This window comes from Alnus glutinosa, chromosome 13, assembly GCF_958979055.1.
Source record: "Alnus glutinosa chromosome 13, dhAlnGlut1.1, whole genome shotgun sequence".
Classification (NCBI taxonomy): domain Eukaryota; kingdom Viridiplantae; phylum Streptophyta; class Magnoliopsida; order Fagales; family Betulaceae; genus Alnus; species Alnus glutinosa.
In genome coordinates, this window is record NC_084898.1 from 20,883,986 (window position 1) to 20,911,694 (window position 27,709).

At 37.9% G+C, this 27,709-nt stretch overlaps 1 protein-coding gene and 1 non-coding gene across 2 annotated transcripts in view; one reads left to right on the forward strand and one right to left on the reverse strand.

Moving 5' to 3' along the window:
• The first annotated feature begins 1,017 nt into the window (after nucleotides 1-1,017).
• The window catches only part of LOC133854791 (protein ENHANCED DISEASE RESISTANCE 2), a 29,801-nt gene continuing 3,109 nt past the window's right edge, over nucleotides 1,018-27,709 (forward strand). Inside the window, exons 1-19 of the mRNA XM_062291064.1 lie at nucleotides 1,018-1,698; nucleotides 1,980-2,054; nucleotides 2,847-2,900; nucleotides 9,514-9,579; nucleotides 9,877-9,980; nucleotides 10,533-10,600; nucleotides 10,685-10,801; nucleotides 10,961-11,001; nucleotides 11,096-11,196; nucleotides 14,003-14,098; nucleotides 15,975-16,039; nucleotides 16,130-16,201; nucleotides 16,326-16,481; nucleotides 24,468-24,700; nucleotides 24,779-24,818; nucleotides 24,897-25,051; nucleotides 25,149-25,250; nucleotides 25,795-25,839; nucleotides 25,926-26,066. Of these exons, the coding sequence (XP_062147048.1) occupies nucleotides 1,558-1,698; nucleotides 1,980-2,054; nucleotides 2,847-2,900; nucleotides 9,514-9,579; nucleotides 9,877-9,980; nucleotides 10,533-10,600; nucleotides 10,685-10,801; nucleotides 10,961-11,001; nucleotides 11,096-11,196; nucleotides 14,003-14,098; nucleotides 15,975-16,039; nucleotides 16,130-16,201; nucleotides 16,326-16,481; nucleotides 24,468-24,700; nucleotides 24,779-24,818; nucleotides 24,897-25,051; nucleotides 25,149-25,250; nucleotides 25,795-25,839; nucleotides 25,926-26,066 (1,872 nt within the window). The 5' untranslated portion in view covers nucleotides 1,018-1,557. The remainder of the gene's footprint in view (nucleotides 1,699-1,979; nucleotides 2,055-2,846; nucleotides 2,901-9,513; nucleotides 9,580-9,876; nucleotides 9,981-10,532; nucleotides 10,601-10,684; nucleotides 10,802-10,960; nucleotides 11,002-11,095; nucleotides 11,197-14,002; nucleotides 14,099-15,974; nucleotides 16,040-16,129; nucleotides 16,202-16,325; nucleotides 16,482-24,467; nucleotides 24,701-24,778; nucleotides 24,819-24,896; nucleotides 25,052-25,148; nucleotides 25,251-25,794; nucleotides 25,840-25,925; nucleotides 26,067-27,709) is intronic.
• LOC133856426 (U4 spliceosomal RNA) lies at nucleotides 22,160-22,277 on the reverse strand. Its single transcript, XR_009898198.1, has one exon. It is a non-coding gene; the product is annotated as a U4 spliceosomal RNA (small nuclear RNA).

The window sequence follows — 27,709 nt, forward strand, 5'->3', positions numbered from 1 at the left end:
CGGACACCCATACATCGTAGTGTGGCTTGCACGCGCCAGTGAGTGATTATTACTTGTCAGCGCGTGAAGGCCACAATTCTCCTCCCCGCCTCTGTTGTTGGTGGTTTACGGTCGTCTGCGGCGTCCACGGCTAGGGAGAGGTCTTCCAGTGTTGGCGCGTGTACTACACGTGCCGGCACCGGTGACTCCCAACCCTTTCCCCGACGACTTCATACAGATGTTGTGTAATTTTTATTTTTCCACTTTTGTATTTTTGGGTGTTTTGTTTTCTGTATTTCTTATGTTTCCCCTTGTAATTGTTACGCTACTGGTGTTTGGGTCATCGAGACTCAATATACACCATCTTTAACCACCTTCATTGATGGCTTAGGTTTTTGGTATTCGTGTCAAGACTCATTAGGTCCGCATCTTCGAAAGCATTACCTCCGTGAGACAAAAAAAAAAAAAAAAAAAAACACTCAAATTTCAAAATTGGTGCATTGGTGAAGGGTGAAAGATGGAAAAGTTAGGGTGTGTTTGGTAAGTAGTTGGGTTATGGAATATTTGTTTAAATAGTAGTAAGAAATGATTAATGTGATATAAAATTTAAGAATGTTTTATAAAAAAGTGAAAATAATTTGTTTTATAGTGAATTTTTTTATTTGAATAATAATAAAAAATGATTGATACGATAATATAAAAAGTATAAAAAAATTAAAATATTTTGATTTGATGAGCAAAAAGACAATTATGGGTAACTGGCAATAGCTTGCCAAACATACCCTTAAATTTGCAATTGATTCAACGAATCTAACGTGGCAGAGATTCCCAGAAAAAAAAGTTAATTTTGACAAATCCTAATGAAAGAAAAAGTCTACTAAAAAAGAATTTATCTTTGGGAACCATCTTAACCTTTCTAAAATATTCATCGAATCAAACCAATTTTCATCCCATCCCACCTTATTGATGAGATCCAGATCAGGAGGTAAAAAGTAAACAACGTTTCGGGCGCCACCTCTTTTCAAAACACTTCGGAAAGCCTCCCGGCGCCAAGATTATTCTGGACCCTACCAACCCATCGAAAACCTCCACGTAGCACACGCTTTTTGGGACAGCCCTCGCCCTACTTACGTGGGATCTCCCACTTGAACCCCTCAGAATCTTCTCCCCTCAATACGCGGTCGTCTAGGCACCCCTCCCATACGCCGTCGTATCTCCGTTTACACCGATCCCGGCGTGCCACGTAAAGTAAAAGCCTGTCCCTACTCTCCCTCTCTCGCTGTCTCTAGCTTCCCTTCGAAGTCAATCAGAATTTTGAATTCTGATAGCTTTTTCTCCGGCGGAATTTCCCAATTCCGGTCTGAGAATTCCGAGTTCTCTGACGAAATGAGACCTGAATCTTCCGATTCACTGGTCCTCTGAAATTGAACACCGAAGTATGAGCGATCAGGTCACTTAGGTCTATTGCTGATCTCGCGGAAGCAAAAGATTGCCAATCTGAGCTTCCTTCAGAGTCCGCGAGATTTTCCATTTCGGAATTCGATTTCGGAGTCCTTTTCGTCGTTCGGAGCAGAAACGATGTCGTCGAAGGTGGTGTACGAAGGGTGGATGGTCCGCTACGGGCGGAGGAAGATCGGGCGCTCGTTCATCCACATGCGGTTTTTCGTGCTCGGGTCTCGCTTGCTCGCTTACTACAAGAAGAAGCCTCAGGACAATCAGGTTATTTTTATTTTTCTTTTTCATCCTTTCAAAGGCTTTTATTCTTGTAAAGTGTGGGAGGATTTCGAATTACTGTGTGTTTTTGTAGTTTGAGAATTTTGCTTTTGGCAAAAGTAGGAGCATTGGCGCAAAAGAGGATAATAAATTTTTTCTCAGCCAAAAGGGAAAGAAGATTCTTGATTTTCTTTTTGAAGATTTATACTTTTTTAATGATAAACAATATAATGTAATTGACTTCATAGACTGAATTTATTTATTTTTTCGTTTGTGTGCTTTTTTAGGTTCCAATTAAGACCATGGTGATTGATGGAAACTGTAGAGTGGAGGATCGTGGCCTGAAGACGCACCATGGACACGTGAGTTGTGGTTTATCTCTCTTTTGATGATTGTTTCTGAATTTGAAATGATAAATAAACCATCAGGATGGACTGTTGGTGTGCTTTCTGAATGAATGTTTGCAAAGTAGGTGGATTTTTGTTTGATTAGTTGGAATTTCTCGTAAATGCGTTAGTATGGTTTACTAATAGAAAAAAAAAAAAAAAAAAAACTTCGTGGTTGATTATTGTTCAGATAAGATCATGCTGCTTGTACATTACGAGACTTCCTCAAAGATTTTATGATTGTTGTAGTGTTCGATTATGTGCATTACAAGGCAGTTGCTGACAGTTTTGCTTCTAACCTTGTGTTGGCTAATTTGGAATTATCTGTCAGTTCTATCAGTAATTCATCCTTTTAATTTTGTGTTTAATTGAAACTTTGAGCAAAGATCTTCCTAGGACACACTAGAGCTTCAGGGGATTGGGGTGCCCTTGCCTGTGAGTGATCCTAGGATATGAATGCAGAGCAAAATTAAGCATATATTTTGGAAAATACTGATTTCTGAAATTAGAACCTTTGAAATTTTATGCTTGATAGTTAGCAATTGTTTTGGACAATTTTTTGTTATACTGCTTGCATAACCAGTCTTTCATTCAATGGCTGTCTTTGCCTCTCTCTCTCTCTCTCTGTCCCTCCCCTCCCCTCACACACACTGACACCTATCTTACTATCTATTCTAGCTTTGGCGGTGTGTAGCATGAAGACCTGCAATCTTTCTTCATGATAATGGAGTATCTTGCTGAGTCTATATATACATTTGTTTGGTGCAGATGGTTTATGTATTGTGTGTATACAACAAGAAAGAGACGCACCATCGAATCACGGTATGTGCTTTTTCCTTAATGGTAAATGATTATTTCATTGTTCATTTCTTTTACTAGGCACACCTATGTTCTTTCACTCTATCAAGTAAGACAATTTTCTATCTTGATTTATCCTTTTGGGTTGGGTTGTCTTTTTTGCTGTGGCTTTGATGCAGGACCAGATCTGAAAAAATTACTATTCATAGGTACTGTAGAGTACTTTTCATGAGTTAGTTGTATTTTAGCAGTATTACTTGTGCTGGTATAGCTACGGAGTTTAATGGCATTTTCATCTTTTCATTTATTTCTATTTAAGCTGACGTGTATGGCTATGATTAGTCTAAATTAATGATCATGTTAATTTGTTATTAGGGCCTCGTCTAAATAGAGTCTGTGATAGCTTTGTAATAGAAGCTTGATTTGTTTCTTTTTTTAGATTATTAATGAAAATTGCCCTTGGCTTCTAGTTTCTTTTGAATTCCCTAGGGTTTGCTTGATTAAGTGCCAAAAAAGAGGGTTTCCTTTGTTTCCCTTTAATAAACTTGTGCTTCAATGGAAAATCAAATTAATCTATATCTACTTGCTCCCAGCTGTGTCAAGTATCAAATTATAATTCTTTTGCATGGAGGTTATGGGAGTTAGTTAACTTTTCTATTGACTATTGAAGGACTTAAGGTCTTGGACTACACGAGGTGTACTTCTAACAAGCAGATGATTTCTTGTTTCTTGGATTAGTAATGTGATCCATTAAAGAAAAACATGGGGCATAACACAAGTATATGGTTCAATTAGCAAATGATTGTCTGTATTAATACCGCTCATAGGGTCATGTGCAATTTTAATGATAAACTCTGCTCAATAGGTTGATATCCTAACTAGTTGGTTTCATCTAAATGACTACTACCTTTTTTTTTTGTTTTTTTTTTCTTCCCCTTATTAAGCCCTATTGAGGTGATATTTTTCCATTCAAATTTTGGCAATCATGCCCCTCCTCACTACTTTAACCTATGTATTTTTTTTTTTGCATCCCACGGTCCTTTTCACTCCTTAAATTGAATTCATTTACATTTTTGTGCAGTTTATTAGTTTCTTTATGGCACATGACATGATATCGGTAGTCATTTTCCTTTAATGAGTTTATGCTTTTGTGTAAGTAGTAATTACCTACGTTTATCAGAGCAATGGAGTGGGAAACTTTTGTAAGGGAAATGCCTTTTTTTTTTTTTTGAATTGTGTCTACTTCTATGTGAATCCATGATTTGGGTGTACTGTGTTAGTTTTGGTTCATGCTTGTCAGTTGGTGAATATGACTTGGTACTAATTGAAATGCAAAGATCCTTTCCATCTCACAAGTAAAAACACAAAAAAGAAAATAAAAGATTGAGATTCATAGTAGATGTACATGAGAATTGTCACGTTAATAGAACTAACAAATCTTATATATGATAGGCTCCTAAAGTATTTGACAAACACTACTGTTCTAGTCCAGTTACACCCATTTATGATGTTCAACTGTCAATAATGTTGCATGTGCCTTTTGAATTTGTGGATTTTTGTTCTTCTTTTAGCTATTAATGGGGACTCTCTTTGTATATTTTTTGTCTACTGGGGTTGCACCTCTCTGCTCTTTTCAATGCTATGAATTACTTATCAAAAAAATGATGTTTGCATGTGCCTTGAAATTTCATTATTCATTTCCTAGTTGTGTTTGTGCTTCCTTTAAGCAATGATTTCCTAAACTTATCGTAGTGACTGGACTGGGAAGCTTTTATTTCTTTTTCACGTCTGTGATATATTCTGATTCTCTGGGTCTGATGGTTATCATGGTAATGAAGGAATTAACGTGGTTGAAAAGTAAACATGACATGCAGTGTTGGAATGTTAATGTGAACAGCATGTGCACTTTCAATTAGTGAAGCACTTTATGTGCTTCTACACCTTTGCAATTTTCTGTGAAGAGAAAATGTTTGTCAAATTTACTGTAATACTGGCTTTGTGCGTATTAATGCAACTACAACACAAGACTCTCATTCCACGTTGAGCTTGTAACAGAAGTTTTGAAACTTGGCGGAAACAAGGGGCTTAGTAAGAACATCAGCAATCTGATCCGAACTTGGAACAAACCGAACCACGAAGGATTTATCAGCAACTCGGTCACGGACAAAGTGAAAATCGATCTCCACATGTTTCTTACGTGCATGAAAGACTGGATTGACCGACATGTAGGTGGCTCCAATATTGTCACACCAAAGTATTGGTGGAGTAGACTGTCCAATCCCGAGTTCTTGAAGAAGTGCACGTATCCAAAGAAGTTTTGATGTGGTATTTGCAACTGCTTTGTATTCGGCCTCAGTGGAGGATCTTGAAACTGTTGGTTGTTTACGTGAACTCCAGGAGATTAAATTAGAGCCAAGGTAGACACAATAGGCACCTGTAGAGCGGCGATCATCTGAACATCCGGCCCAATCAGCATCGGAGTATGCTTGTAAGGTATTGTGAGAGTTGCGATGAAGAAGAAGGCCATGAGAAATTGTATGCTTCAAGTACCGAAGGATTCGTTTGACAGCTTGCCAATGCGGCTTGAGCGGACGATGCATGAATTGACATACACGATTTACTGCATAGCTTAGGTCAGGCTGAGTGAGAGAGAGATACTGTAATGAGCCAACCGTACTTTGATAGAGAGATGGGTCGTCCATTGGATCACCTGTGAATGCCGAGAGAGTTGAGGAGGAAGCCATTGGAGAGGTGATCGGTTTTGCTTCATGCATATTAGTTTTCTTCAAAAGGTCCATGATATAACGTTTCTGAGAGAGCAGCAGACCCGAATCCATCTTTAGGACTTCAACACCAAGAAAATAATGGAGATCACCTAGGTCTTTGACAGCAAAATCTGCACTTAGAAGTTGTAAAAGTTCGGTAATAGCAGCCGGATCTGAGGCTGTGATGATGATATCATCAACATAAATAAGAAGATACATGGTGATTGTCTCAGTGCGATAGAGAAAAAGAGAAGTATCCGCTTTTGATCCCACAAAGCCAAGTTGAAGTAGCTTGTCACTGAGTCTTGAAAACCAGGCTCGTGGGGCTTGTTTGAGGCCGTAGATGGCCTTTTTGAGTTTGCACACATGGTTAGGAAAACTTGGATGAACAAAACCTGGTGGTTGCACCATAAAAACATCTTTAGAAAGAAACCCATGGAGAAACGCGTTCTAGATATCAATTTGCTGCATGGGCCAGCCAGCTGAGTAGGCTAGAGAGAGGACTGTCCGAACTGTTGTAGGCTTCACAATTGGGTTGTAAGTCTCTCCATAATCCACCCCAGCCTGTTGATGAAACCCTTTTGCTACAAGGCGAGCTTTGTGTCGTTCTATGGAACCATCAGCCTTTCTTTTAAGTTTAAAAACCCACTTGCATCCCACAATATTATGAGAAGGATGAGGAGGAACAAGTGACCAAGTCTGATTTTGAAGAAGTGCATTGAACTCGGTTTGCATAGCAGTTCGCCATTCTGGAATAGGGGCAGCATTGGAGTAGCATGTGGGTTCACAACTGGCCGGAGAAGCTACTGTCACTAAAGCTTGAGGAGCTGGATATCTAACTCGACCACCTGTTAGTTGCCATGGCTGCACAATGTTGTTCATGGACCGAGTTCTCATAGAGTGTACTCGAGCAGGAGGCTGATCTGCAAAGGAAGTGGAACAAGGCATACTGGAAACTACTGGAGAATGATTTGAAGAATCAGGGGTGGACAGGGAGTGAGAAGGAGGAGAAGATAAAATTGGAGGAGAGGCCGGAGGACATATAGTGGTAGAAGGAGGAGGAAACAATGAGGGAGGAAGCACAATAGGAAGAGGAACACTAGGAGACTTGGAAATAGGAGAGACCTTGGAAAAGGGAAACTGGTCTTCATGAAAGATGACATCTCTAGAGATGTACATCCGGTCAGATTCTAGATGGAGACATTTATAACCCTTGTGATTTTGGCTATACCTGAGAAAGACACATTCTTTTGAGTGAGAAGAAAATTTGTGAGAGTTATAGGGACGAAGATTTGGATAGTATGCACATCCGAAGATTTTTAGGAAATTGTAGTCGGGTGGTGTATGTAAAAGTTTTTCAAAGGGAGATTGATGATGTAACAAGGGAGTTGGCATGTGATTAATGAGGTAGCAGGATGTAAGACAAGCTTCATCCCAATATTTTTGGGGAAGATGGCTGTCAGTGAGCAATGCCAAAGTGGTGTCGATGAGATGTCCGTGTTTACGTTCTACACATCCTTGTTGTTGATGTGTATGAGGACAAGAGAGACGATGAGTAATACCCACAGATTGAAAGTATTGATGAAGATTACGATACTCACCACCCCAGTCAGATTGAACACTTATAATTTTATGATTAAGTAAACGTTCAACCATGATTTGAAATTGAAGAAAAGTGGGCATGACATCAAATTTTGCTTGAATAGGGAAAACCCATGTATATTGAGTGAAAACATCAATGAACGAAACATAATAACGATTTTCATTAATTGAAATAGTAGGAGATGGTCCCCATACATCAGATGAATTAACTATAAAGGTTTTACAAACTTTAGAGATAGTTGGATAAAAAGACAATTGATGACCCTTTGCTTGAGCACATGTAGAGCAAAAAAGTTGGGCCTTATTGGAAATAACTGGAAGTTTAAATTGAGACAAGACACGCTGAACGGTGCGAAAAGCTGGATGACCTAAGCGCTTGTGCCAGGAGGCCGGAGTGGTGCGTTCATTAACAAGAGCTTGATTTATTGACGACGACGACGACGAACTAGATGGAGAAGGAAGCAATTGATAGAGGCCATCTTTAAGGTGCCCGTGATGAAAAAGCATCCAGGTTTGTTTATCCTTGATCAAAAAATAAGAAGAATGAAATTCAAAGAAAACTGAATTGTCAAGGGCAAATTTTCTAACGGACAAAAGGTTTTTACAAATAGAGGGGACGTGCAGAAGTTGATTTAAGATGAACTTACGACGAGATAAAGGAAGAAGTGCAGTACCAGTATGAGAAATATTCAAACCTGTTCCATCACCTATTCGGATTTGGTCCTGGCCGTGGTATGCCTCTTGAGCGAAATTGAGATTCTGAAGGTGTCCGGTGAGATGGTGAATTGCACCGGTGTCAGGATGCCAGAGGTCCTCGGCTGGTAGTACAGGGGAGGAGTAATAACCCTGTGGATTGGATGGCTGGTATGACTCGTGCTGTTGGGATGCCTCAGGTTGTTCCTGACGGTAGTAACAACGAACTGCCGTGTGACCGGGCTTGGCTCAAGAAGAAGCTGCATCTGGGGAGAAGTAGGAACCGCGACCTCTGTTGCTGTTGAAGGACCTGCGGCCCCGGTTGTTATGACGACCGCCACGACCACGGAAGCCTTGCCCGCGAAAGGTGGAATTGTGGGTGGTGATGTGTGCAGCAGGTTGGGGAACATCAATGATTGGGATTTGTTGTTCGAGGCGCATCTCTTGAGCAATGAGGTGGCCATAAAGTTCATCAAAGGACAGTGGGTCGACTCGGGTTGTGGCCAACGTCACAAAAGGATCATATTCGGAGCCGACTCCTTTAAGGAGAAAGGATACGCTCTCAAAATCATTGAGAGGCTGTCCGGCGGCCGCAAGCGTATCACTGAGTGTCTTGATGGTCTGAAAGTACTCGGTGATTGAGCTACTGCCTTTCTTGACCGTTGCGAGCTGGAAATAAATTTGCATGACCTGAGCACAAGCCTGAGAAGTGAACATGGTGAGCAGCGTGTTCCAGAGAGAAGAAGCTGAGGGAGAGCCGACTGCATGGACGACATAGGGCTCGGACAGTGTAGAAATTAAAATACTAAGGATCATCTGATCCCGTTGATTCCAAGCGAGGAATTCTGGGTTGACAACGGTGGCTGGTGCTCCAGCAATAGTGCTGGGATTGGGAATCGTCTGGGCAGGCGGTGGAGAAGAACCATCGAGAAAGCCATAAGCGTCTTGGCCTTTGATATACGCAAGAATCTGAGTTCGCCAGGCCATGAAGTTGCCTTTGGTAAGTTTAATACTGAGATTATGGTTCATATTTGGGACTGAAAAGATAACAGGGGGCTGAACGGGTGGTGGGGGATGCTGTGAAGCATGAGAAGCTGCCGATGTGGCAGAGGATTCGGAGTCGGAAGCCATGGATCACGACGTTAGTCAATGATTTGGCTCTGATACCATGATAAAACAAATATATTAGGCTGTAAAACCTTACACTATAGCTGAGCATTCATTGAATATTTATAGGAGAATTACAAGAGTTCATAATAGACTAGGACTCCTATACATACTGAAAGTAGGACTCTTTAACTCCCATCTATTTAGCATACAATTAGACTTAGGACTCTAGCTTAGAACCAGGAGTCTGGATGAGACCGGATGAGATAGACTTCTTATCAACCACTTTTGGATAGAATTGTGCCGCACAAGACTCATACTTGGAATGAGAGTCTTGTGTTGTAGTTGCATTAATAGTGCGCTTGGTCATTGTGCTCTGTTATGCATTGTAGGTGCATTTGGTTGGGTAATATTACATGTCCATCTTTTGTTAAGACTAAGTATTCATATGGGCTGTGTTCTTGTTCCAGATGGCAGCATTCAACATCCAGGAGGCATTAATCTGGAAGGAAAAGATTGAGCTTGTTATTGATCAGGTCTGTTGTCTTGAGACTGCATTATTTGTGCTCGAAATTCCTCACTTCCTCCCATTCCATTTACTAATTTAATGTGTTAATCTATGGGTAAGGGTAGGAAGCTAATCCCTGTACTTGATCTGCTCTTCATTTTCATGACTCCTTGTATTACTTCTTTTGGGTGAAACTACAAATGTTTCTGGTGAATCATTACATCTTAGTTGTTTTCCAGCTTTTAATGTTTTTATCTATGGAGGATATGGTTCTGGCATGTAAGCATTGATGCATATAGTACTCGTTGCATATTTATGTGTGCAGCATCAGGGATCACAAGCTTCAAATGGGAACAAATATGTCTCTTTTGAATATAAATCTGGGATGGATAATGGAAGGGCTGCCTCCTCATCTGACCATGAAAGTCAGTAAGTACTTTCAAATTTTGTTTTCTCTTCTTGTTTTGGTTATAGGATGACGGTACTACTGAAATTCATGTTATACAAACTCTATGTGCAATATTTTCATTTAATTGCCTTACGTTCCAAGATTATTATTACATGTTTAGTGGATTTGACAGATATAGTTTAGTCTTTAGTTCAGTTTTTGCTGCTTGTTTTGTTTATAGTTAAACCGCTACGAGTGAAGATGCTCCTATAAATTTGGATATTTGCTAGAAATTAACAAATACCTTTTCCTCTTTTTACCTTTTCTGAATCCTGTATATGATTCAACCCTAGTCTGGTCTCAGATAAAATTTTTGTCTTCTTGCTGTGTTCTCGGATGTGCAACTATTCTTCATGTGTAGCTGGCAATGATTTGCGTATGTCATGTCTTTTTGACACCATTACTGAGAAATTGTTCCATGCTTTTCTATTATATGTTGGTATTTAGTAGTGCTTAACGATCACCAAAAGTTTTTATGTTGCCAAGTTGAGCTTCTGCCTTTTATAGATAATAATTTCCGAACTTTTGGGCAGGTTCAGTGCACAGGAGGATGAAGATGATGCTCATCCAAATTTGTCGCGGCGAACAACAATTGGAAATGGTCTTCTTTGAATTCCTTGATTGTATTTCCAGTTAGTTTGATGCATTTTCTACCTGAATCTCATCATTTTCATATAAGTGGCAGGTCTTCCAGAGTCGGTGTTTGACTGGACACGAGAATTAGACTCAGAATTATCAAACCAGAATATCAACAATCAAGCATTTTCCAGAAAGCATTGGCGTCTTCTCCAATGCCAAAATGGTAAGTATTTTCTTACAGTCCCAATTTTTTAGCAGATTAGCTGATAATGACAATTTTTAGAAAAGTTATTCAAGGATTTGGATTTGGTGATATGATTATTGGTAACATTGTAATGGCGTTGGTGAATTATTTATGGCTTATCTTGATGAATGTTGACAGGACTTCGCATTTTTGAAGAACTTTTGGAAGTTGATTACCTTGTATGGAATCATTTCTTTCTTTTGCTTTATGTAAATGACATGGTTTTACTATGCTTGGGGGTTCTTTTAAACTTATTTGGTCTTCCTTTTGCAGCCAAGGAGCTGCAGTAGAGCAATGAAGGCTGTTGGCGTTGTGGAGGGTACCTGTGAAGAAATATTTGAACTTGTTATGAGCATGGATGGGACACGGTTTGAGTAGGTGTTTTCCTTTTTCAAATAAATCTTTTTACAGATTAACTCTAAAAGCTCATTTTTTAGTGCTCCTTGTTGTGTGCAACAAATATGTACTGTGTGTATATATGTGTGTGTTCAGGAAAGTCATGTATGGAAAACCAATTGTCACGTAGGCATATGAAGGGCATGGAAATATAGAAAACATAAAGAAGTTAGTGGTTCCTTCACAAATAGCAGGAAGGCTGTATAATGTTGTATGAGCTTGGCCTGTAAATTCGTTTCTGATTGAACAAAAAAGGTGTGGTTGTCATATGTTGCAATCCTGAATTATTTTCTAAGGGTAGTTTGGGAGAGAGGTAAGTTATGGGCAAAGGGAAAAGCAAAGTTGGAAGTGCAGCAGCTTGAAAACGCTATGGTTCAGAAATTCAATGGCAAATTCAGATTTGTTTTTTATTGATTGGTAAGTTACAAAAGTTGATTTTGACACCGCAACCCCCTGGCATTCTTTCTTTTTTCTTTTTTGTTGGTTTTTGGGGCGGGGGTGTACTAGATGCTATTTGAACTAGAGCTTATTGTCGAAATTCCGATTAAACATTGTTGAATGATGTGCTCTCTTTGAAGGACCATCTGAGAGCTAGGGTGTTTAAAACAGTAGGTCTGGTGGTAGCTGAAACTGCTGATTCTTGAGTTGACCTTGTTGGTTGGAGACTTAAATCTTGATTGAAAAAGGCTCTTTTCCATTATCTCTCTCTCCCTCTCTCTTACTTGTGGGGAGAGGAAGTGCTACAGCTCATGGGAACAAATTCAGATTAAACATATATTGAATGATGTACTCTCTTTGAAGGACTATCTGAGAGCTAGGGTGCTTAAAACAATAGGTTGGCTGGTACCAGAAACTGCTTCTTGAGTCGACTTTAACAATAGGTCTGCTGGTTCATGATTTATGGCTGTTCCCCCCACACCCCCAGCCTAAACAACATGTATTGCCCCATCAATGGTTAATAGAATTTTTTAGAGTCAATTACTTTTTAAGTACTTGTGGTTTAACGCGAAATCAAATAGATCCCTCGTTTTAAAAAGTATCGCAAATGGTACCTATGGACATCTGATAAATGTTGTTGATACTTCTATTCATATTCCGTCCAATAATGTAACGATATGCCACGTCAAGTTCAATTACAATCTGTCAAGTGTCTCATATGACTCGTTAATATTATTTAAAAATAAAAAAGAACAAAAAAAAAAAAAAAAATCTGGGTGTGGCCCATGGCCATTAGGGGTGGTTTGGCCACCCCCAAATGGCTAAATGGGGTTTATTTAAAAATAAAAAAGTAAAAAAGAACAAAAAAATCTGGGTGTGGCTTGAGCCACCCCCAATGGCCGGCCTAGGGGTGGCCAAAACCACGCCTGACCATTGGGGGGTGGTCGACCAAGCCGGTCATAGGGGAATGCCAAAACCACCCCCTAGCCATTTGGGGTGGTTGAGCCACCTAGGGGTGGTTTTAGCCACCCCCATTTGACCATTTGAGGGTGGCCAACAAGCCCCTAGATTTTCTTTTTTAATAAAAATAATATTCATAAAGCATATGAGACATGTGACGGTTGCCGATTGGTTTGACGTGGCATGCCGTTAAAATTTTGGACAGAAGTACGAATTCCGTTTATCAGATGTCCACAGGTGCCATTTGCGATACTTTTTGAAACAAAGGGTCTGTTTGATTTCGCATTGCACCATAGGTTTGTGGAAACGATTTAACCCAAGTTTGTAAACCTTAGCAATTAAAAACATCTGAATTAGCATGGACCTGATGTCTTGACAATAGAAAATAACTGTAGGAAGCCACTTTTTAGTGCTTGTTTTGGAGGCTTTAAAGCTCTTTACAAATTGGGTGCAAGCTCTGTGGTGTTTGTTTACTTTCCATGTATATGGTTGCATCACTTTTGGTGTTCTTTGGTAAATTTTTTAGTTATCAGAAAAGAGTAAAAGGAAAAAAACAAAAGAAAAGATTTAAAAACAAAAAGCAGCAACGTGAAGAGGAAGAACCTTCAATAGGTCTGGCTTGTCTAGCTACTCAATACTCATCCATTTCAAGTATATCATTTCAGCACAGCTCATTTATGTTGTTAAAGTTTTATGGGTCTGGAAAACTTTTGTTGCATTTTATGTTGTTTCTCCCTTGACCTTGTTTTTCAATTTCAGAGGTAGCTGCAGGCCCACTTCTGTGTCTCTGTTCATTCATTTGTAGAAATTTTGGGCTGTGCTTGCACCCCATTTGTTTTCTTTTTGGTCGTATACCACACTGTGAATCTTGATGGCAGCTTAATTTATAGGATTAGCTGGCAGATTGGTCGTAGTGTATGGTATATATATATATTAGTTCACAGACTTGGTACTCAGAGGTAATATAAAATGGTAAACACTTGTATATTGTTTCAACTTAAAATCTTATTACGTGTGGACTTGCATTTTGGATCTTTTATTGCTTCGTTTTGTACTTGGTGGTCTTCATTGGCTCTTTAATTGGAATGTGTAGATGACTAGCTTCTTCTGTAAAATATGTCAACGTATGTGCTTAAATATATGCCTTCTATATATGGTGTTTAATTCAACATGCAGACACGTATCTTTCTCCATGCTTGTACTAGTTTGACTATGTCAATGTATCATGGTTTTATGTTGCTCTAAAACAATTGAACCACTATGTCTCCATTGCAAGAGAATCATATTATGGATCTTAACAGCTCCAGGATGTTTTGAATTAGCCTCCACTTACAGTTTATGTACTTCTAAAGTATGTGTTGCCTTGTTTTGTTATGTGCTGTGCAGGTGGGATTGCAGTTTCCAGTATGGTAGCTTAGTCGAGGAGGTGGATGGACATACAGCATTACTTTATCACAGGCTCCAGCTGGACTGGTTTCCGATGTAATACTTCCTTCTAATCGATATATGTCTGAATTTATGGTCTACATATTAGTCCAATAATGATTTTAATAATTTTCTGAATAAAAATTGTTAAAGCATGGTGTTTCTGTGCAAACCCCAATTAGTTGTACCCTCCCGTCTCATTTTTGTTTTAAATGTTGCCACAACTGATCATGATGTGAAGATCTGGATGTATTCTAGTATCTTGGAATTGTTTTAGCTGTGTTATGAATTGTTTTTACTGTCAAAATGACATTATCTGCGTTTGGTAGTGTTTTGTGGGGATATACTGAACTAATATGCATTGTTAATAGTCTTGAGTGGTTTGCTCGATATGTGTTATTTCAAGATTTTTATTATATATTTATCTTTTTAGACTGTAAAATGGAATACAACTTCATAGAAAAATAATTTCTTTCTTAATGGTGGTTCCTTTGAGTTTCATAATTTACCTGTTAGTAACTTTTGTTAAAGTTGGAGATAGAATTCACTGGTTTTTCGTGGTTGCTTATTCTTTTGGAGGATTGTCCTTGGGGGTGGGGGCACCGGGGGGGGGGGGGGGGGGCGGGGGGTTTTGGGGTTTCGGGAATGATGATTCTTTGATATGTTGTTCAGCAAAAAAAGGTTGTTTTGTGCATCTAGGCCTTGATATGATGGTTATGTTGGCAACTTTGTGCAATGAATATCTCCATGGGCGGGGATACATTGACATTCAGACTGCTATAACCACGTGCATGCCAAAAATTTCATGATTGATGCATATAATTCATGTCTGAACAATTGAGTCCCTTGTCTCTTATTTGATATGTTGTTGAGCCAGTGAGGTGCTTCTATGCATCTAGTGATTTGGCATAATGGTTATGTCAGAGACTTTGTGCAACGAATGCCTCCACAGGCAAGGAAACGTTGCCATTCAGATCATTACAAGCAGATGCATGCCCAACCGGAGAGGAGAAAGTTGCTCACTGAATTTTTAGTAATTGAGAAAAAAAAAATGGAACCTGCATGGATTAGCTTGTTTCTGTCTTACAAAGAAAGAGAACATGTATTTGATTTGGAAGCAGGTTCCTTTATGTGTTTTGTGGGGCTTGTGGTGTGAGAGAAATTCTTGGCTTTTTGAGGATGTGGAGGTTCCGGTGGGGGCTCTTTGTAGAAATGTGCTTCATATGTTATATCTTTGGGTGTCGGTGCATAGCCCGGGTAGTATGTCTTTTGCTGATTTTTTACTTTCTTGTTCGTTCATTTCCTCTAATTAGGGGCTCTTTTTGTATACTTCCTGTGTACTAGGGTTGCGCCCCTTTGCGCTTTTTAATGAATTTTTTACTTATCAAAAAAAGAATTCCTCACAGTACCTGGAAATTTTGTTGTAATTCTCTGCTAAAGTTTTTCTGAGTCCATGTTTTTCTACTTCTGCTAGTGGTCAGATTTTGATTGGAGGGTGACTTTTTGGCTTCTCATGGAACCATTTCTTTATTAGACTGTGGTTTAGGAACGCTGTTTTTTCTTTAGGTTGAATATTTGGATTAATTGGAGTGTTTTGGGTGTTCTATCCATGACTACTTTATGTTTTTTCCTCTTGCATATTTCCGTGGAGGGTGTTCTTTCTGCTATATCTTCATAATAATTAACCAATATTGTTGACCTTCTGTTGTAACTATTTGTCTTTCTTCAAGGAAATGGTGGTTTCTCTCTCTCTCTCTCTCTCTCTCTCTCTCTCTCTCTCTCTCTCTCTCTCTCTCTCTCTCACATAAGAATTTCTTTAGTGGTTCAAATTTTAGTCGTTAAGTTGTCAGGAAGAAAGCTCCCTTATTCCTTTCTAGAGTCATATGCATAGTTTTCTAATTTTGTCTATGCTCACTAATCCATACTGTTGCAGGTTTGTGTGGCCTCGTGATCTTTGTTATGTACGATATTGGCGCCGAAATGATGATGGAAGTTATGGTAAGTATTCGGCTTGTTCTTTCCTGTTTGGACAGGTCAATTAGCTTCTCTTATTAGGAATTTTCATCTTTCTTTCTTGTTATTGTGCAGTTGTCTTATTTCGCTCTAGGGAGCATGAGAACTGTGGTCCACAGCCTGGGTATGTACGAGCAAATATTGAGAGTAAGTTCTATTTTTCTTCTTTGATTTATGCTGGTGCGTGATTTCTGAGAATTCAAGAGATGGAAATCTTTTGTTTATTTATTATATTGAGCCGTGTACAACATGATGTATTTGAATTTTTAAGGTGGAGGATTCAACATTTCCCCTCTAAAACCTCAAAATGGGAAGCCCAGGGCACAGGTACAGCATCTTATGCAGATTGATCTGAAGGGATGGGGTGTGGGTTATGTATCATCATTTCAGCAACATTGTCTCCTACAAATGTTAAATAGTGTTGCTGGTGAGTTCCTTTTTCTGTATTTTACTTTTAAGATTTGGAGTATTATTGAATATTGGTAGCAATTTTGTGATTTGATGTCAACATGTTGGGTCACGATTTAATGTTTATACCCTACTTCTTCCTTCTCCCGCTGCTTTGGTGGCGGTAGAGGGGTAGGGTGGAAAAGGACTTTGTAATTGTAGGATTGGGATTTGGGTGATCATTTTGGATTCCAACTTTTATTTGTTCCTATACAACTTCCCAGCATTTAAACTATTAGAGTTTGTGTCATAAGAGAGATTTAGGAAAATTTTCTGCACGTTATTTCTGGTGGGTTATGATAAGATGGACTAGGGTTTCAATAGATTGAAGTTTGATGGTGTTAGAGAAATAGGAAGAGAATCTATGAAAAGGAAGAGCTGGTTTCTATGTCTGCCCTCATTCCATTCTTTCCACATATATAGGAGGAGCATACTTTTACAATATAACAATATGACAAAATATTCTGGAAAGAGACATCTGGTAGGGAGTACCAAGTGATTCTTCTAGAAGAGTACATCAGTCTCTCTCTAACACTCGCTCTCAAGCTGGAGCATCTATATATATATAAGTAATAAAATCTCATTAAAAAGCGCAGAGGGGCGTAACCCTAGTACACAGGAAGTATACAAAAGTGCCCCTAATAAGAGGAAACAAAAGAACATGAATGTAAAAACTCAGCAAACATAATACTACTCGGGCTATGAGCCGATACCCATACATATAACATATTAAGCACATTTTGACACAATTCCAAAGCCCCCACATAATACACAAGGGAACCTGCTTCCAAAATTTGCGTAACTTGACTATGACCCAGCGAAGTGCCCCAACCACTCGACAAATCTAGCACTCTTCTTGGCATGACCCAATTCACCCCGAACAAACTATAGAAAAAACTCTAAACAGCCCATGCCACATCACAGTGAAGTAAAAGGTGATCAATGAATTCTTCAGTCTTCATATATATACAGCACCACTCAACCACCACTATATGATGCGTACGCAAATTGTCATGTGCCAAAATCTTTCCTAATGCCGCTGTCCACACAAAAAATGACACTCGCTTCAGAGCCTTAACACGCCAAATACTCTTTCAAGGAAAAGAGACGGCCTCTTGACTAACTAAGGCTCTATAGAAAGATTCCACACCAACATGTCAACCTTTCCATGCCGAATCCGATTAGAATATAAATGCTCATAAAAGGAAAGAGCCATTTCCACCTCCCAATTTTGAGCATAACGCGTAAAGACAACACTCCAATGAGCAACTCCATCTAACACAGACAAATTATCAACGACTCCAGTGTCTTGAAAATGAGCAAGGCTGAACAAAACTGGATAACAAAGCTTGAGCGGCCTATCTCCACACCACAGATCATGCCAAAAACGAACATGATACCCATCTCCCACCTCCAATTGCACAAACTTAGCAAAAGTATCACACCCCCTTCGAATATACTTCCATAACTCACACCATAAGACCCCACCGCCGGTAAAGAACACCAGCCACCCCTCGCACTCCTATACATAACGTCAATCAACCAATCTCCACAGCTTCGCGCTCCTAAACAAACCTCCACATCCACTTCCCCAATAAAGCTTGATTAAATTGAATCACATTTCGAATTCCCAAACCACCTTCCTTAATTGGAGTACAAATTCTATGCCAGTTTACTAAGTAAAATTTAGCCTCATCCCCCATGCCACTCCACAAAAACTCCTGTTGAAATCGCTCCAGTCTCTTAGCTACACTCACAGGAATGGGGAATAACGATAAATAATAAGTAGGAATGCTAGAGAGATTACTTTTAATCAGAGTCACCTGACCACAATTGGATGAATAAAGTTTTTGCCAACTAGCTAACCAGCGTTCTACTTTCTCAAGAACTCCACTCCAAATAGAAATAGATTTAAAAGATGCTCCCAACGGCAAACCCAAATAAGTCGTCGACAGCGATGCAACTTGACACCCCAGAATATGAGCCAAAGAATCAACATTTTCCACCTCGCCTATGGGAACAATTTTGGATTTACCTAAATTGATCCTCAACCCTGATGCGGCCTTAAAACATAAGAAAGTACACTTCAAATTGCAAACATGTTCTGCCTGTTCACCACAAAAAATTAAAGTATCATCCGCAAATAGTAAGTGATTCACCACTAACTCTTCATTATCCATGGTTCCTACAAAAAAACCTATCAACAAACTTTGGAGCATCGTCGCATTCAACATCCGGCTTAGCGATTCCATAACCACCACAAACAACAAAGGAGAGAGCAGATCACCTTGCCTAAGCCCACGAGAACTCTGAAAGAAACTCGACGGAGTGTCATTCGCTAAGATGGAAAATTTTACCGTAGAAATACAAAATTCTATCCAATCCCTCCACCTCTCCCCAAAACCACACATTTGAAACATGTAGAGTAAGAAGTCTCAATTAACATGATCATACGCTTTTGCAAATCTAATTTACACAACAATCTAGCCTCCCCCGACCGCATTTGGCTATCCAAGCATTCATTAGCTATGAGAACTGAATCCAATATTTATCGTCCTCCAATAAAAGCATTCTGAGAGCTAGAAATAATTTTCGCAAACATTGATTTGAACCTGTTAGCAAGGACCTTAGAAATGAGTACCCCTCCCACCAAGCTAATAGGCCTGAAATCCTTTACATTCACAACGTCTGCCTTCTTAGGAATTAGGGAAACAAATATTGCATTAAAGCTCTTCTCAAATTGGCGTCTATTATGCTCAGCTTGGAAGAAACAAACTCAAAACAAACTCTTAAGACTTTCCCTTATGTTGGAACAACTTGGAACATACAAACACAATGACAGATTTTTTTTTTTTAAAAAAAAATTAACGAGAAAATATAATAAACCGAATATACTTATTGTATGCTTAGGGGCGCCTTTACGCTTTTTATAAAATTCTCTACTTATAAAAAAAAAATAAAACCGAATATATAAACAAGCTGGAATTCCACAAAAATGCCAACACTGATTGAAAATTTGCCAAAAACTTAAATGCTGGTCAAAACTTCGTCAGGAAACTGCAATGCACGGTCGGATTGCGCTAGAAATACCAAGGGCTGGTCGGAGGTCGCCAAAAAACAAAAAGAGTTAGTTGGATCTCGCCAACTTAACAGTGTTAGGCTTCATAGCTTTTGAAACTTAACAAAAAATATTCTCTATCTATTGAATAGAAATTTTTAGATTTACATATATAGGTTTCTAAAACCTAAACCTGCCATGCTTTGCAAATCTGGAGGTTGGCTCATTTGTGTTTAATGTGGTGTCTTTGGTGAGAGCGGAACACATAGAATTTTGAAGATCGTGAGAATGGTTTGCTAGAGATAAAAAAGATGATGCTATAATCCCTGTATACATGGAAAGCGGCCTGGAATAGTGTGCATGTCTCTAATTTTTCTGAGTTTTTGGAGTTATGTGCTTCTTTTTCTACATTTTAAGGGTTCTCTTGTGTACTCCTTGTGTATTAGGGTTGCGCCCCTATGTGCTTGATTGAATATACATTGCTTATCAAAAAAAAAAAAAAAAAAAAAACCTAAACCTAATAGAACATGGACTATATATGGCTTGACTAGTATGTGCAAACTAGATAACTATTAGAAACCCAGATTTCTTAAATTTATTTTCTGTTCGACCCTGTTAGGGGCTCTCTTGTATACCTCCCGTGTATAAGGGTTGCGCCCCTCTGCGCTTTTTAATAAATTGCTATTACTTATCAAAAAAAAAAAAAAAAAAAGAAACCCATACTCAACATAAGAAATCCATCGTATAATCAAATGGACCAAAATCACATCCCACTATAGACATTTGAAAATTATTATAGAAACACCTTGACTCTTAAAATTAATTAAAACATGATTAAATAAAACTGGCTTCTCATTGCTTGCATCATTCTCTGTTGATTGGAGAAAACTCATCAGTTTTAAATTGCTTTAGAATTGAACTCTTTGGTTTCGTAGATTTTAACCTTAGCTAAAGGTAAGAATTTTGGTGTGATACCCTTTCATTTTCTTTGTCAGAGGTAACAATAATGACAACATAATATTGTTTATTCCAAATGGGATATTAAATTTTTCAATAATGACAATCAATAATTGGAAGCATCATTTTGGGTCACATTTCCTTAGTTTGATCCACAGCAAGCACTATAGACTTGGGCTTCTTGATGCAATGGAAGGTCTGTTTGAATGGTTTTGGTACCCATCCGATTGGTCTCCTCTCTTAGTCTCCTTTCTCTTGATTTCCTGCATGAGATCTAGTGTTGTTTGTTCTACTTCACTTCTTCAACTTTTTATGCACTATAAGATGCTCTGGTCAAAGCTGACTTTTCAAATTTGTAAGTGAATACAACATGTTTATCCTCTAATTCTTTCCTCCGTTGTGGAAATTTCTCTTTGCCAAACAAGCTTGGGTTGTTTTTATCATAAGCTAGCTGTCTTGTACTTTCATCTGTTTCTTCATTCCTCAATTTTTTTTTTTTTTTTTTTTAGGTTAAAGACATATTTGGTACTTGTGGTTTAAAAACTTTATTTTTTGATACCTTAGTTTTATTTCGCTTCATTGATGGTACTTGGGTTTCGGGAAAAGACTGACTTGGTACCTCTGTCTATTTTTTTGGTCTTGCCACGTGTCAACATTTGAGGGTTGACACGTGGCACAATATAAAAAATTTAAAAATATAAAATAAAAATCTTTAAAAATTAATTAAAAAATTAAAAATTAAAATAAAAATTGAAGAATGGAGTTTTGGCCTTTGGGGGTGGCCGAATCACCCCCTATGGCCCATGGGGATGGTTCGGCCACCCCTGAGTGGTCAGCCACCCCTCTTATTTTTTATATTGTGCCACGTGTCAACCCTTCAAGGTTGACACATGACAGGATGTTAAAATTTGGAGGGAAAAATAGACGGCGGTATTAAGTCAGTCTTTTCCCAAAATTAAGGTATCATCTGTGAAGCGAAATGAATTTGAGATACTAAAAAATAAAGTTTTTAAACCACAAGTACCAAATATGTCTTTAACCATTTTTTTTTTTAAAAAAAAATTTTAGAGCATTGTCCAATTGTACATAGATTGTAGATCTAATAGATTCCAATTCTAATTAGGGTATTTAAAGGGCTAACTTCTACAACTAAATTTGAAGAAAATTAACAATATGTAGCAAAGTTATCAGCAAAATTAAATAAAAATTAGGAAAAAGTACATATACCCCCCTTAAATTACCACCGAATTGTCAATGTGCCCCCCAAAACTATCAATTGTGGCAGTGCCCTCCTCTAAACTACCAAACAATGTGAATGTCCCCACCAATGACAAAAATACCCTTTATAAAATTATTTTTTTTGATGAGTATCATAAAATTATATAAAAACAAAACAAAAAACAATTTTTTTTTAAAAAAAATTAAAACTAAAAAACTAAAATATAAAAACCAAGGTTTTTCATTATTATTATTATTTTCTAGATTTTGTTTTATATAATTTTCAGTTTGGGCCAACCCCTTGGATTTTCAATTTTCCCCTTTTTTTCTATATATATATATATATATTTTTAAATTTTTTTTCTTTCAATCTTTCAATTTTATTCTCTTTCTTTTTTTTTTTTTTTTTTTTTTTTTTTTTTTTTTTTATTGATAAGTAAACACATTGGCATGAGAGGGGGGGTTGGAAATAGTATTCAACCAGCAATAGACGCGCCTCGATTAGAACCTCACTAGCTGCGTCATTGCCCCAAGCACAATTTTTTTTTTCCAAATTTATAACGATATATTTGTCTTATTGAAACTTTTTTTCGGTTATTTTTTTCTTTTTGTTGGCTTTAGGAGGGACATTGACATTTATTGGTAGTTTAGGAGGGAACATTGACACAATTGGTAGTTTGAGGAGGCACATTGACAATGGACTAGTAGTTTGAGAGGGGTATGTGTACTTTTCCCAAAAAATTAATATAAATGTCATTACTATTATCTTTTACTCCACAAAATTTAGTTTCTTGTGGATTACAAAATGTACCCAACCATGGAAGAAGTGATCAATTCAAGGACATGGTTTTACAATACGTACCTAAAGTGCATTAAAATAGGGTATTACTAATCAATAAGCCTTTTAATTGGCTGCTGACCAATGTTTATTTTAATTTCAATCAGACAATACATCCACCTCTAAATAAAAGGGTTGTTTCACCAACACACCATTAGAAATATTGACTTGTAAGATATGTTAAAAGTTTTCATCAGTATCAAAGGTCACTGGTGAATAAACATATGCTTCAATGAAAGTCCAAAAGCAGTGCTTTTTTGTGCCTGGTGTTTCGGCAAAAGGTGCACACTTTTTTGGACTTTTACTGTGCTTCATTCAATGCACTTTGCTTTTAGATCGAGAAATTCTTTTTCCTTGGTGCTTTGTACTTGAGGCATGCTTTTAGCAACTCAGACAACAAACCAGCAAGGAAACACAAAAGGATGGTCAGACGACGATCTCTTAAGTGTCCCCCTTCCAAAAAAAATTGTTAAGAGGATTTCTCAAGAACACGCTAGTTCTATTGAATTGGATTCAAACTTCGGAATATATATATATATATTTTTTTATATAAGTAATTTCATTATCATTCATTAGCGCAAAGTGGCGCAACCCTAGTATACATGGAGTATATAAGAAGAACCCCTAATCAGACGAAAAAGAAGAACAAAGATTCAAAAAATCTGAAAAACTAGAAACAAGCAAACTATGATGGGCAGTTTTCCAAGAATAGAAAGTGTTGATCACAAGCTCCCACAACTCGGTCACCGAACTCTCTACATCTTCAAAGCTCCGAGCATTCCTCTCTCGCCAAAGACACCCTTAAGAATATTGAATGAAAGGATTAATTCTTTCGTATAGAATATACAAAGAAATTTCCGTATGCTTTCTTTGGATAGATAAAATTGATTTATGCTCCATAGATGTGATGATAGACTTTTGAGTACTTGGTAAGACCAAATATGATCAATATTCCGTGGTTGGATTTTTTGTTACAAAGTTTTGTGTGGTTTGGGATAAAGCTGCTTTCCGTGGAATAACATATAGAAAGGTGGGTTTTCTGCCTATATCTCATAATTTAAACTTTGAACCACTGCCTGGATCATACTTTTACCAAGAACTTGGTGAAATGGAAAAAAATTCCTGGTTAGGAATAATGGCGATATGTTTATGGTTCACAGTGAAATTTTCCTATGGACAGGAATCCTTGGTTTTATGTTAATCATTATTTGGTATCTATTTGGAAAATGCTAAACTTATTGGTACAGTTGATGGCATGATGGGGTGGATGAAGTAATATAGCTTGGGTAGCACTTGTTTGATGTGGAGCACTTGGAGGTAGAGGAATAGCAGGGTACTGGATGGTGTAAAGCTTTCTTGTAGGAAGCTCAAGATGGCTTTCTTGGTGATGCTTTCTTGAGTTTCAGTTTTATCATCAGCAAACTGTGGCCCTTTATGATTTGATTGATACATTGAATTGTTAGGCACTGATTTCCATTTAGCCTTTTATTTTTTATTTGTTTTGTCTTTTTTCCATTTACGTCTTTTTGGGTGCTCTCTCTCTCTCTCTCTCTCTCTCTCTCTAATTTAGTTTTAAAATAAAGAGGAAAAGATACTCAAGATACAGCAAGCAGCTCACATGGGCAATGCTCATCTCTTAATTTTTATTGTGTTTAATTTGGATAGAATTTTATGTTGATTAAAATGAACTTTTCTATGAATTGGTTGGTTCTCCCATTGACGGTTAAAGTGTAAACAACCAGACAATTTTTTTTTTCTTTTTTTTTTTTGGGGGGGGGGGGGGGGGGGGGGGGGGGGGGTTGTAACTAGGACTTTGTTTCAGTTTGAGTGCACACATTGGCAGACTGCTATGACTTCCCTGTTGCTGATCCTCTTTTAAATCTTGTCCATCTCAGGACTTCGTGAATGGTTTGCCCAAACAGATGAGAGGAATGCTCCTCCAAGAATCCCAGTAATGGTTAATATGACCTCAGCTTCTGTCTCCTCAGAGAGGGGTGAGAAGCTGCATGCATCTCTTCATCCTAGCACACATACTGATCAAATTAATGCTGCAAACAGAAATTCAGTGATGATGGAAGAATACTCTGATGAGGATGAGGAATTTCAAATACCTGAGCCTGAACAAGAGGTTTGATATGCACCAGTGCCTTATATTTTCTTCATTCTCTCTCTGAAGTCTGAACTTTAGTTTTTTTGCATTTTTCAGGCAGACTCATCTGGCCTTGAGAGTGATTTCAAGAGAACAGGTAAGTGATCAGTAGTTCATTTTTTAATATATGGGTCCAAGTGGAAGATCTGATCGCTATATTTTTGATGTAGTGCAGTCTTGGAAGAAGAACCTGTTGACCAAATTGATTTATCCTGTTTTTCGGGCAACCTCCGACGTAACGACCTTGATAATGCACGTAACTGCTGGAAAATTTCAGAAGGGAACAACTTTAGAGTCCGGAGCAAGCATTTTTGTTTTGATAAAACAAAGGTTTCCTAATCTTTTGACCTTTTGGTTCTTTGTGAATTGACATCTAAGAGCTTGTTAGGTTTGCTCTAATTTCGTTGTTGTCAATATGTATTTGAAGATTCCTGCAGGGAAACATCTATTGGATCTTGTTGCTGTTGATTGGTTCAAGGATACCAAAAGAATGGACCATGTTGCTAGGCGTCAAGGATGTGCAGCACAAGTAAGAATTAGAAGTTAAATATTTTTGCTTGTATACTTTTCTGCAGTGGGCGTGTACTACCTTGTTTGAAAGTGATGTTGTTTCTTAGTGCCGTTGTACATATGTCAACGGGTCTCTTGAATTTATTTGATTATGACTCAGAACAATAGTCCAATGATCTGAGTGGAGATTTTATTGCCTGTACTATTTCTAAAAGGTAATCGACATGCTATTGTGGTGGTTATTGCACTATCATGTAATATACTAAAATGTATTAATAGATAACATGTGGATTACTTATTTTATTCTAGTTCTGCCTGGATGTTGCTCCTCTTAGGAATCTTGGATGTTACTCTTGAACTTTGTTAAATTAAACCATCAATTTACTAAGATGAATGGATCAGTTTACTATTATTCAGAAATATTTGTTTAAATGATCGTCAGCTCATTTGATTTGAAATTTAACTTACAAATTAGTTGCTGTTAATTTCTCAATACAGCGTTATTTATTAATGACCCTTTTTTCCTGAGCATATTGATGACCCTTTTTTAATTGCTTTCATAGGTTGCCTTGGAAAAGGGGCTTTTCTCTGTGGTCATAAATTTGCAAGTAAGTTGATTTCATCAGCTGGTTTTGACTGTTAAACTTAAAATGTATCAGGAGTTTGGAGTAGAAATAATGCTTTAATCTTACAGGTACCTGGGTCAACACACTACAGTATGGTATTTTATTTTGTGACAAAGGAGTTAGTACCTGGATCCCTTTTACAAAGATTTGTTGATGGTGACGATGAATTCCGCAATAGTAGGCTGAAGCTCATCCCATCAGTTCCCAAGGTATTTGTTTCATTTTCGGTTCACCTTTGCTGCACAATTAATTATATACATTGAAGTCTATTGTTCACCTTTTATTTAGGAGATTCCTGTCACTTTATACATCGTGCGTGCACTCAATTACACTTATACTTGTGTGACAGTCAGGATTATATATGTATACCATGTAGATAGAAATGGAATAATGTGGGTGAAACTGTTTACACATTCATTTGTAATAGGGCTGGGTATCGGTTAAATTGGTGACGGTAGGGGTATTTTTGCCCATTGAACTGTAAAAGTCGGTTAGTCATGGGCTTTTATATATTGGGCCAAAATGGGTTGTGTTTTGGCCCAACTGGTTTTTTTTTGGGCTAAACAAGTGTTTATTGGACATGTTTTTGGGCTAAACAAGTGATGCAAAAAACTACTTAGAGTCAAAGTCGGTTAGGTTGGTTTGATTTGGTTAACTGGCGAAATAAAAATTCTACCGCCTACCAAACCGAATTGACATCGAAGCAGTTTTTTTATTCCGACTACCGACCACCAGAAGTCGGTAGACGGCAATCGGATATTTTGCCAATCCCCTAATTTGGATAATGCTAGTATGTTTGACGGAGTTGATCTTCCAATAGTTGACGTTAAAACATTCTTGTGAGATTGCTTTTTGAGTGGGCAAAAGCAGTTAAGGGATTCACTTCTTTGTCTTTCTTGGATCTCTTTGACTTTCGTAATTTTAGATTTTAATGTCTTTTCTTTAAATACAAAATAAAAAATGTGTAGCTCGTATGCTTCCTGTGTACTAGGACTGTTCCCTATTTTAGACTTTTGTTTTCTGTCCAAAAAAAGGGAAAAGAAAAGTACAATTAAAAATTTATTGAAGCCTTGCTGACGAAGCTTGTCACCAAGGATTTATGACATCTGTATTGGAGCAGGTTCATGCTTAAAGGAGATTTCAGTCAAACTTTATATTTATAGCAAAAAAATTCATTATATTTAAATGGATACCACCCCCTCCCCCCCTCAAAAAAAAAAAAAAAAAACCCAAAACATATCTAGATTCTGGCCCCAAACAAAACTTCTAGTCTGGGGGCCAAGTTCAACCCAACCATGATGATTGTCTTTGAGCAAAAGGCAGCTCAACCTACTAATGCCCTTCCTCCCATGTGTTATCTCTATGGGGTTCACTAACTTCACTTCTTGTTGGCGATAGTTGTATAAGCCCTTTTTGCCACCATTCTTTAGGTTTTGTCAAGTTAGGTATTACTATTTTCTGAAGTAGAATGTTATAGGCCTGGGTTTGTGATTGGGTTACTGGTTTGTGGATGGGTAGAGCTGCAGGGTTCGATTTCCTGAGTTTCCCTATGGTGAAAGATGAAAGATGGTAAATGGATAATGAGGTATTCGAGGTACCTCTTGACAAAATATTATGTGAATGGCTACCTTTAGCCTTTAGTTCTGTCTATTATAAAGGCTTTACACGAATGCTATACATGGAAAGAAAATAAAGTCCCGCATGATTCTAGCCCTATACATATAAACTATATTCGGTCAAATATATATATGCCAACTATACAAAATAAGAGATGGAGAAATAAGGAAAGAATCGGGGGCTGAAAAGTAAGGAAACAATGAACAATTATGGACAGCACAGCTGTCCATTGACA